At 44.3% G+C, this 12,528-nt stretch overlaps 1 protein-coding gene and 1 long non-coding RNA gene across 2 annotated transcripts in view; one reads left to right on the plus strand and one right to left on the minus strand.

The window, feature by feature from the left end:
• LOC138979767 (uncharacterized) overlaps window positions 1-12,528 on the plus strand; it is an 88,032-nt gene that overhangs the window by 40,419 nt on the left and 35,085 nt on the right. The gene's annotated exons all lie outside the window — the stretch shown is intronic.
• On the minus strand, window positions 1,865-11,254 carry LOC138980673 (uncharacterized). Its single transcript, XM_070353580.1, has 3 exons — window positions 11,079-11,254; window positions 4,850-5,247; window positions 1,865-3,183 (listed from the first exon to the last, which is right to left on the minus strand). Exons 1-3 carry the CDS (start codon window positions 11,252-11,254, stop codon window positions 2,828-2,830), a joined length of 930 nt encoding a protein of 309 aa, XP_070209681.1. The 3' UTR covers window positions 1,865-2,827.

Consider the following 12,528-nt stretch of genomic DNA (forward strand, 5'->3'; position numbering starts at 1 on the left):
CAAGAATGAACGGACCGATCGTCACCAAACTTGGTGAACAGGGTCTATACATTCCTGAGACGATCCTTACAAAAATTGGGACCAGTCAAACACACGGTTAGGGAGTTATTGGTGGATTAAGATTCTACAAGGACTTATAGAGGGACATATTAATGGTCAAAGGGAAATAACCTTCTCAGTTGGTGGCAGTGAGAATGGTTATTTCCCTTTGACCAACGGGGGTGTTTTTCCTACCTCGGAGGAATTTCTTGTTTCTCATAGTATGGGTAAATTACGATTTTGTATATTTTGGGTCTTTCTCTAAAACGAGGGTAGTGGGGGAATTCAGCGGGAACTGAGTCTCAGAGTGTTGTGATGTAGAATCTGAAAGCAGTAGAACAATGGTGACAACGCGTGAGAGCGATGAACAAAAAGACCAAACTTACTGTACTCACGTGTTAACAAAGAATACAAACAAGGAATGCCATGCCTTTGTATTCTTCGTGCACACGTGAGTAGAGTATGTTTGGTATTTTTCTTTATCAGCCAATGTTAGTTCAGTTCATTCAACTGCGAGCAGCAGCCGTGAAAAAGACTTCAGGTACCTGGCCGGTAAGTGGACTGGGTGGCCGAGTGGTAACGCACTTGCGCTCGGAAGCGAGAGGTTGCGAGTTCGACCCTGGGTCAGGGCGTTAGCAATTCTCTCAGTACAACCTTTCCGAACCTAGGTGGTGGGTTCAAGTGCTAGTCTTTCGGATGAGACGAAAAACCGAGGTCCCTTCGTGTACACTACATTGGGGTGTGCACGTTAAAGATCCCACGATTGACAAAAGGGTCTTTCCTGGCAAAATTGTATTGGCATAGATAAAAATGTCCACCAAAATACCCGTGTGACTTGGAATAATAGGCCGTGAAAAGTAGGATATGCGCCGAAATGGCTGCGATCTGCTGGCCGATGTGAATGCGTGATGTATTGCGTAAAAAAATTTCATCTCACACGGCATAAATAAATCCCTGCGCCTTGAATATGTGCGCGATATAAATTGCATAAAAAAAACATAAAAAAATAAACCAAATCCCTGCGCTTAGAACTGTACCCACGGAATACGCGCGATATAAGCCTCATATTGATTGATTGATTGTTCGTTTTGCTGTCAGATAGGGAGAAATGGTGCAATAAATGGAAAGTTAGTGTGCAAAGCTAACATTCTATTTGTGTCAGTTTAATTTGGGGCCAGTGGAGATGATAGAGCGGTTGTGCAGCTATACTGAACAATTATAGTCAGTCACTGATTTCTTTGGATAAAATACAATGTCTTTTTATCATATAATAAGACCAACACTATTTGCTGTCACCAACATGTTCCAGGATGTTCTTGTCAATGAACATCTACAAGCAGATGTACATACACGGCTTATCCATTTCTCTTCAATGATAACCATCACAACAATCAATGGCTAACTATTCAAAAACGTCAAAAATGAATATATATATCACACACACACACACACACACACACACACACACACACACACACACACACACATACCGTACACACGCACACACAAGCGCACTGACGCACGCACCCACACGCACTCACACACGCACACACACACACACACGCGCGCGCGCGTGCACTGACGCACCTACCCACACGCACATGTCACACACACACAACACAACACAACACCACCCCACCCCACCCCATCACCCCACCCCACCCCACCCGACCCCACCCTACCCCACCCCACACCACCCCACCCTACCCCACACCACCCCACCCCACACCACACCACCCCACCCCACACCACCCCACCCTACCCCACACCACCCCACCCCACACCACCCCACCCCACACGACACCACACCACACCACAAACACAAACACAACACACACAGTCTTTAAATGAGATAGAGTCAAAGACATCATAACATTCTTCATGTATGAAGAACTTTCCGTTTGTTGTTTTTTCCTCATTACAAATTCATGTCATTCATTTTGACCTTGACAGATCAAGAAGACTTTTTCCTAATGTCCTGGGCTAGTTTGTCCCTGTTACGTCTCAATAATCTACCCTCTGCATGGTAACCACGCACCATGTGCAGGATTAGTCACTCTCCCTGTCATTCTCTAAAACAATACCACACCTTTCTTACAATCTACGAACTGTCACTTTGAATTATGTTCAGGTATTCTGATGGGTACATTTGCACCAGTATATGACAATATTCATGTTATGTAATTCATTTTGGAAAAACAGATTAAAAAATACAATACCATTCAAAATATTCAAGATGTTTACATTTTGTTCAACCCGTTGGGTGCCAAGGCCGTAGAGAATACCGGTGTAACACGAAATGTTTACTCCACGAAAAATGTACTCCGGAGTAAACATTTTGTACGATATTCTTACTCCGAGTACACCTTTCGTACGAGAAAAGAACTCCCCAAGGTACGAAAAAAGTACTCCCTCTACGAAAATTTGACTCCCCAATTTTTTACTTTCAGTAAAAATCTCGTACGCGAAAATGGAATGCGAGCGAAGGGATTATGCCAATATGTGATCTCGCGCTAACAAATGATGTGTAATTGGATACAGACCCAAACTTAGTAAAGCCTGACTGAGTTCTGAGCCGTGTGGATTTTGCACAAACATCACCACTAGTGTCTTGTTGTTCTGGAGCACATCCACACACGCGAGTCAATTGATATGGGCGGAGTTTGTGCGTTTTACACTCATGGAAGTGATTGCTGTCATTTGTTGCCACTCTTCAACGAACACAAAAGGAGTTGTTTCTTGTGATATGTGACAACGTTCACTCAGCAGAAATAAATGAGTAAAACATCTATCTTTGCGTGATGTCTCCGATCCATACAAGCTGTGCGGTGCATCTGGACATGGCCATCAGTCGGTTTAGAAGTTCAGCCTGGTCACTGGATGATCCCGTTCCAATGACGACCCTTCTTTCAAGACCGGCCACAGTCTCATAATCGGATACCGTGACCTCGTTTTTCAACCCCAGAGCAACGTCACGGTACTTAGTGTCTCCGTCGATCTCTGTAACTATTTGCATGGGTATACCACTGTCAAGTAACTTGCCAGTGAGTCCTTTCGCTGCCCTTTTGCTGTCATTTCCCTTTGACTGGACGCGTTCACTAGGACCCAGCACTAGCACGTCTCGATACTGCAGTGAGTCAGGACCTGAGACGAAACATGTGATTAGTTATTACACTGGTATACAAAGTGCTATACCGGGGTACACAGGGAGACACTTCTTGAGAGATAGACAGGGAAGAGAGACCGAGAGAGCGAAAGAAAAGCATGTTTTAAAACTGCAAACACACACACATACACACACACAAACACACACATACACACACGCGCGCACGCAAACACACACACACATACACTCTCTCTCTCGCGCTATCTCACACACAAAGACACACACACACACACACACGCACACACACACACACACACACACACACACACACACACACACACACACAAGCACACATACGTGCATATGGTCACAAACGAGGACTTTGAGAAGGCACATACCAATCGAGGATCAAAGAAGAAACAGAGTTTAACGTCTTCAGAAGCTCCAAAACAAGTTTTTGGCGCGAAAAGATTTGATGGCTCATTTTGCCGCAAACCTTTGAAAAAAAACACCACTTTTTTTGTTCAAAGGTTTGCCGCAAAATGAGCCATCAAATCTTTTGGCGCCAAAAACTTGTTTTGGAGCTTCTGAAGACGTTAGATCAATAAAACAAATGAGGACTCAGTTTTGGGTCCCCATTTGGGTTTAGGTCCTCAATTTGAAGGTGTGCAACAGTTGCAAGTCCTGAATGGTGATCATATGCTAACACACACACACACACACACACACACACACACACACATACACACACACACAGCTGACACACACACTGACACACACACACACACACACACACACACACACACACACACACACACACACACACACACACACACACAGTAACACACCAGGGTTTTTCCCGAATTTCCCAAGGACAATAAGCTAGAAATACCGAAACTCCAACAACAACAACATCACCAACACATTTTACACTATTAACCTTCGCCCGACCGGGTTATCGACTACACACGGAAGACATCGTGGGGCCGTGCGGACCCATGCCAAAGAAGGAAAAATATGCATTCTCTTCTGGAGACCCATGCTTTCCAAAGAAACAAAAACGTGCATCCCCTTCCGTAGACGCCGTGGTTAAATTTCCGCGCGAAGTAATTAAAATAAATTATTAATGTCGCCAGAAAAGCTCACAATCCATTTAATCTTGCCTGTACTTCTCTGTGATATTCATAGATCAAAAAGCACATCTTCAGTGTGTGCGTGTGTGTGTGCGTGTGTGTGTGTGTGTGTGTGTGTGTGCGTGTGCGCGTGTGTGTAAAAGGAATACGGGCGTAGTTTAGCGTGCAGTCGCTTGACTGAATGGTTAACCACGCCTCAGCGTTCTTGTTTCTTCTTCATTTATTGGTGTGTGTGTGTGTGCGTGTGTGTGTGCGTGTGTGTGTGTGTGTGTGTGTGTGTGTTTGTGTGTGTGTGTGTCTGTTTTTTTTGGTCCCATTGTATTTCTCTGACATTGTTGTATCAATTTTTTTCTCGTGAAAATGTGATGACACTGTATCTTGCAAAGGGGTGTACACCAAGCAAACGCCCACCCCCTACTTTTATCTGAAATCTGTGCGGAGGGGGGGTGGGCGTTTGCTAGGGATTTTACGGTAATATCAAAAGCAAATAGAGACGTTGGCAAAGATTTTTGTCAGTTAATGAATTCTTCGTAACGATTGCCTTACATTGCAACTTCATAATTTCACTCACCTGAACTCTGACCCACACCAAGCTCCTTCAGCAGCTGAACAACGGCGTCTCCACAAGCATTACAGTTCATCGCTGTACCCTTGCTATGTCCGTCCTGACCGCCCTTGTGTGGCAGCCACCTGACCGGCGGTCCCTCCGTCGCTGCAGGGGCGGGGGTGGAGCTGTAGGAGGGGATGCCGCTCCCTTTCATCTCCTTGGACTTGGCAACCTCCTTGGTGACCGTGGGGGGACAGCGCAGGGGAGTGGTCAGTTGCCTCTCACACATCCAGAACGGTAGACTTTCCAGTTTATGCACGCTAGCACACCACACGGACAGGGACGGGATCTTGGGGTGCAGCGTGTTGATGAATCTTTCAAAGGCTCTGCTGCTGGTTACTGGCTGACGTATGGTTATGCGGCTGCACAGAACAAACACGTTTGATTAGGCTCCTTCATCTTGAAAGGAATCAAATAACCTCATCCCTTTCACGCACATACACACACGCATTCACACCACACACACACACACACACACACACATATATACACACACACATACGCACACACACACACGCACGCACACCGTGACACACACGAACACACACACACACAGACATACATACAAACAGACACACACACACACGCGCACACATGCACACACACACGCGCGCGCACACGCGGCTTTAAAGTAACAATAACAGTCACGCTGATTTGAACAAAAAAGTGGTGGTTTGTTTGTTTGTCTGTTTATTTGTTAGCCCGTGCGTTTGTTTGTTGATTTGTTTACTTGCTTTTATGTCCGTGGTCGCTTTGTTTGCTTGTTAGTTGTTTAATTGTGTGTTTCTTCGTTATATGTTTTTTGTTTTGTTTTGTTTGTGTGTCCGTGTGTTCTTTTTTTGCTTGGTACCTAATTTGTGTTCACATGTTTGAGAGTTTATGTGTTTGTTTCTTTGTTCGCGTGTTTGTTTGTTTGTTAATTCTGATTGTATGATTGTTTGGATTATATATGCACGCAACACTTGAGGCCCGAATGCCACAGAATCAAAACAGATAATCCATTTTGTCTGGTTGGTTTTCCCTGGTTGTGCATTTTAACTAATTTACACAAGAAAAAAACATCGCTCACTTCAAAGGCAATCAGCTTGCCTCTTCAACATATTAGTGAGCATTACAATAAAGACAATTCACAAAAGAACTGGGGGAGAAAAACACACCAGGAAATTGAATTGCTAGAATATTGATCGAACACAGCCAAAGAGGCTGTGAGAAGGTTTTTAGGCTATCAGTTTATCCCATTTGGACAAGACCGTGCCAAGGTTGATCCTGCTGTCAACTTGGTGATGTCACAAAGCTTAAACTGTTCCATCGCTCTCTCTCTCTCTCTCTCTCTCTCTCTCTCTCTCTCTCTCTCTCTCTCTCTCTCTCTCTCTCTTTCACTGCTGCGATCTCTCCAGCTTGGAATTCTTCATTACTTCACCACAATGTCTGTTGTTGGACTTCCAACCGCATGCTAGAGGTCCTGCTTGCCGAAAATCAGCTAAGTTCCTGGAAAGTTGCCTCTGAAGGAAGCAAGACAGTCGTTGTTTTTCGAATGACCAGTAGCAGCACAGCCGCCATTACCGCTCACTCAACCAGTAACCAACAGTTTCGTCGCAAGCCCCCCAGCCAGCTACGACATGATGCGATGAGGGCCGAAGCCTACACAAGATCCAAACAACAGGAACAACAACAATTAACAGGAACAACAGGCAAGTCCCCCTTTTCGCCCAACCCCCCTATTTTCTCCCACGCCAGACTGAAAGGAAAGTGTTGGCAAGAAAGATGACAGATTTCATCGCTGTCACCATTGCACCACTATGGCAATTCAGCACGAGGAAACCGTGAATTATATGGAAAGCCGTTTGGCTCATAACCTATACGCGCGTAATACATAATTCATACGCGCGTAATAAATAATTCATACGCGCGTACGAAATGATTCATACGCGCGTACTAAATAATGAATACGCGCGTAATGATTGATTCATACACGTGTAACAAATGAGTAAATACACGTGTAATAAATGAGTAAATACACGTGTAATAAATATTTCATGCATGTGTAAGAAATAATTAAATACACGTGTAATAAATATTTCATGCACGTGTAAGAAATGATTAAATACACGTGCAGGAAATAGTTTATACGCGTGTAAGAAATGATTAAATACACGTGTAGGAAAAGATTTAAATACACGTGTATTTTAATCATTAGATACACCTGTAATAAATTAAAACTTGAATCGGAAAATATACGACTTGCAAAGCAACAACTCTCGTCTATTCTACTTCCGGTTCGCGCGCGATTGATCTCTCAAAATGGCGACGCCGCTAGAGGGGATTTTTTTTTATCAGACCCGCCGAAAGGTGAACCATTGCATCAATTTGTTGCAAACCTTCTAAAGTGACATTGAGGTTTGCCGCTTCCGTCATCTTGAGCTGTAAGCGTGCAAAGCGAGGCGATGAAGACGCATAGAGTGTTTTTCATGTGGATTCCCAGTCCGAGTTTTTAAGTCGCTTAACCACGTGACTCCTGCATTTTTAACGCTTGTGTGAAATATTTATTACACGCGTATTTATTCATTTCTTACACGTGTATGAAAAATGTATTACACGTGTATTTAATCATGTCTTACACGTGTAAGAAATTATTAAATACACGTGTAAAACTCCATTGTTCATACACGTGTAAGAAATGATTAAATACGCGCGTAATAAATAATTCATACGCGCGTAATAAATAATTCATACGCGCGTAAGAAATGATTCATACGCGCGTACTAAATAATTAATACGCGCGTAATGATTGATTCATACACGTGTAATAAATAATTCATACACGTGTAAGACATGATTAAATACACGTGTAATAAATAATTACACGTGTATTTAAACATTTCTTACACGCGCATGAAATGTTAATTACACGTGTATTTAATCATTTCTTACACGAGTATGAAATATTTATTACACGTGTATTTAATCATTATGCTATTCCATAGCATAAGAAAAAAAGATAAATTACACGTGCAATAAGAAATAAATACACGTGTATTAATCATTTATTACGCGTGTATTCATGTTTTATTACACGTGTAATGGTTATGAGCCAAACGGCTTTCCATAGAATTAGATATCGCCGAGCGGGCGACTGACTTTGAAACTGGGTCACTGGCTGACATGCATGCGTGCTATGTAAACAAAAACACTGACTTGGTGGAAGAAAGTGCAGTGGAATCAGAGATGAGTGAGGGCAAGGGGGAGGCGTTGCGGAAGGGACTCGGGTACAGAACAGGAACGTGTTATTGAGAACAGTGCAGAACAGGCTGGCTTTTTCCTAGATGATATCTACGAACAAGTAGGTGCAGTGACAAATACGAAGAAGCAGAGAAGGCTGAGGGACATCCGCCGTAACCAGTCCATACACCACGCGGTGCTCGACAAGCGTTTTGAACAGAACGTGCTTGTATGCGAATCGGACGACATCGTGCTAAGATACGACATAAGAGAAAGGAAAGTGACTGATTGGTACATCAAAATGGAAAAAGCAGAGGTTACAGAACTGGAAGACTTTTCAACGCGCTGTCTGAAGAGGTCGAAACCTCTGATCAAAGACGACTTCGCAGAAGACAGAAGGCAGGCGACCAGAGACCTGAATGTGTTGGCGGCAGTCGTGAGACTGTACCTGGGCTGATCTCGACCTGCATTGTTAACAGCTGTTAAGAGATGAGCGGTAACAATGAACAAAGACCCCCGTGTGACGGACATGCACCTCCCTACACCTGTGTGACGGACATGCAACTCCCTACACCTGTGTGACGGACATGCACCTCCCTACACCTGTGTGACGGACATGCACCTCCCTACACCTGTGTGACGGACATGCACCTCCCTACACCTGTGTGACGGACATGCAACTCCCTACACCTGTGTGACGGACATGCACCTCCCTACACCTGTGTGACGGACATGCACCTCCCTACACCTGTGTGACGGACACGCACCTCCCTACACCTGTGTGACGGACATGCAACTCCCTACACCTGTGTGACGGACATGCACCTCCCTACACCTGTGTGACGGACATGCACCTCCCTACACCTGTGTGACGGACATGCACCTCCCTACACCTGTGTGACGGACATGCAACTCCCTACACCTGTGTGACGGACATGCACCTCCCTACACCTGTGTGACGGACATGCACCTCCCTACACCTGTGTGACGGACATGCACCTCCCTACACCTGTGCACAGACTGCCTCGCTATCAGACTTCCAGCAGCGAGAATCTGTTCGCGATCGTGCATGTTTCGGTATCCAGAAAGCTGTGTATGTCGACATCCCTACCCCACAACACCCTTTCACTAAAAACCATTGTTTCCGCGAATAAAACTGATTCTGATTTTCTCTCTCTCTTTCTCTCTCTTTCTCTCTCTCTCCGGGAGCTCTCTCTCTCTCTCCCTCTCTCTCTCTCTCAGTGCCTGAGGGCAAGCAAACGGATCTACTCAGAAAATAAAATATATTCACTATAATAAGCATACGCTCAGGTAACACAAGGGTACCGTGAGCAGACGAGCTTGAAGCGGGATTCGATACGGATTGCCAGAGAACAGCATGCCTGTCCTAGCCGTTGGACAATACTAAACATTGAGTCACAAGGTTTACACTGGACAAGGACGACATGTAGAATAACACAAATTGTACGTGGACGGACAAAAGAAAGATGAGCACACACACAGAAACACACTCAGACAGACAGACAGACAGACAGACAGACGTACAGACGTACATACACACACACACTCACACACACACACACACACACACACACACACACACACACACACACACACACACACAGACTCACAGGGCATACAAAGTTGCCGCGGTACAACAAGGAAATGGTCGGTGCAAACAAGTTGGGGAAGAGGTGCGAATGTGCGCATGCGTCCTGATTTCCTGCTTCTTCCTGAATCTGTACTTCAATTACATTGTAGTGTTCCACGGACTTTATTTTAATCCACCTGGCGTAATAATCTGTGATGACTAGGACTAGAGAGCACTTGCTTTGCAGTGCACAAATCAGCTCCTGGTGACCAAGGTCTATACCTGTCCCAATGGCTCATGTTCGTGTGCAGCTTTCTTCTGATGAGAAGTGTTGTTATCACGACTGATTCTCTTCTTGGTTGTGCTAGGATTTTCTGTTTAGCATTTCCACGGCATTTGTTTTCATCCTGGTTGGTTGTGTGCAGTTTGTGGATGATGTTTTATGTGGCTGGTGGGCACAACAATCTGTCGTAGAAGGTAACCAAAGGGTCTGTCATTGTGGCGTGGATTGCGGAAGGTTTGACCTGTTTTGGCCATCCATCTACTTTGCCGCTAACTCAGGATCATTGTCCTGTCACAACTCACGAGGAATAAACGCAATCTCTGCTGACCGGCCAAGATCAGATCACAACTTCGTGCGCCTGTGCTTCTGCTGCTCAGTGCATGCGATTTCCCGGGAACATTGCGTAAAACTTGTGTGGCATGAAAACGCAGTACACCCAGTGGCTTGTCGTCAGTTCAAATGAGTCAAGTGCAACAACCTGTGTTGACAACTTGTAACATTGCATACCGGGGCAGCGACACGCATTATACCTATAAGCATGCGCTGACATCTCTGTGGTACGTCATTCAGATTCTGTTTAGATCAGTGGTACGAGAGGCTTGATGTTCGTTCAAATGAGTCAAGTCAAACAAGATATTTTGACATCTTGCCACATGAAAAGCTTTTCTGGACTGATCAATGTACATGGGCTAAATGTAATTTGAAAACAACAACCCTTGTTGTTTTTCTGAAGCAGGACGGCTCTCAGACCTTAACTAGACACGTGTGCATGACAATAGAAGGTTGCTCGACTCTGTAGAATGAATAGAGGTTATAGGTTACGGATCTGATTCTTCACTTGATCAAATGCATCTTGTTGCGCATGGGAGTCTCCATTGCAATTAAACGGTGTGTTTTGTTCTCTAGAATATATGTGAGAGTTGTTGTTGACAGGTTACTTATGACAGCTAGGACCTAAACTGTAATCACACCAAGCATGTCTCAGTCTCGTGACACCCTTTGATAGTTCTGAGTTCATGATGGCTGTCACCGTGTCAGGATCCGGTATGACACAGTCTGCGTGGATTGTGTGCCCCAAACAATGTGACTTAATTTGTTACTTCATGAACTGATATTTCTCTCTGTTCAGTTCAAAGCCAGATTTCATGATTTCTAGAGGACTTGTGTTCTTTGTCCGCCGAGTAACGTCATCCATGATCTCATCAAAGCCTTCTAGTCCACTCAGCGTCTCTGTCGTCTTCCTCTGAAACTCCTGTGGTCCAACACTGATATCCATGCGCTCTCTCAAACCGAAAACGGTTGTAACGTCCAAAGGAAATGATGAAGGTTGTCACAATGCAAGCTCTCTTTTTATATATATACGCCCATATATAGAGGTTCCTGTCAGAATCCCAAAGAGAAGCACAGTGTGGAAAAGACTGTGTATCTCGCTAGCTTTAATGCAATATTGTCGTCGTTCTAAACATTTGGCGTAAATCGATTCTTGGCAATTTTGATGTTGTTGTGCTTTAGACTAAGTAAATCATGAGAAATATTCTCATAAATACGATGGACAGTACATGATTTAACATTATTTTATCTTTATATCCATATCCGGTACAAATAAAAAGACTATCTCTATATTTGAAATAATCAGTTTTGGCTGTCTGCTGAAAAGCTGTTTAAAATGAGTTTGTTTGCTTGCTTAACGCCCAGCCGACCACGAAGAGCCATATCAGGGCGGTTTTAAAATGAGTTTGTTTGCTTGCTTAACGCCCAGCCGACCACGAAGAGCCATATCAGGGCGGTTTTAAAAAGAGTTTGTTTGCTTGCTTAACGCCCAGCCGACCACGAAGAGCCATATCAGGGCGGTTTTAAAATGAGTTTGTTTGCTTGCTTAACGCCCAGCCGACCACGAAAAGCCATATCAGGGCGGTTTTAAAATGAGTTTGTTTGCTTGCTTAACGCCCAGCCGACCACGAAGAGCCATATCAGGGCGGTTTTAAAATGAGTTTGTTTGCTTGCTTAACGCCCAGCCGACCACGAAGAGCCATATCAGGGCGGTTTTAAAATGAGTTGTGCCAACATTCTGTGACGACTTTGGTATTGTGTATAGTTGGTAACATCAAGTGGAGACTTTTTGCGCTCAAAATAAGTCTGAGGAAATCCACACTGATACAGTTGTTGTTCATTCTACTACACCAATCTGTTGCAGTGGTCATCTACCCCATGAAGCCATCTTTCTCAATACCGGTCAGTTGTTTATTCCATTTGTCTTTGATTGGGACTTAAACGCATCTTGCTGTCGCCACATTGTAAATTTCAACAATTTCCTCATCGTTATCTTGCACTAGATCGGTCTTCAGCAGGCCAGTGGGACCAAAGGCAAAGATCTTCCCACTGACTCGTGTCTACAAACCCCAGTCTTTGCACCACAATACCTCCGCTTTACGCGTAGATCTCGCTTCGGGATATATAGGTCATGTTGAGGCTGGCACACATAATTTGAAGCTTGAAGAGGTCCCTATCACCCTCTTTAGTATATATTCCCTTTTCTGGAGAAATGATGAA

The sequence above is a fragment of the Littorina saxatilis genome, linkage group LG11 (genome assembly GCF_037325665.1).
Source record: "Littorina saxatilis isolate snail1 linkage group LG11, US_GU_Lsax_2.0, whole genome shotgun sequence".
NCBI lineage: Eukaryota > Metazoa > Mollusca > Gastropoda > Littorinimorpha > Littorinidae > Littorina > Littorina saxatilis.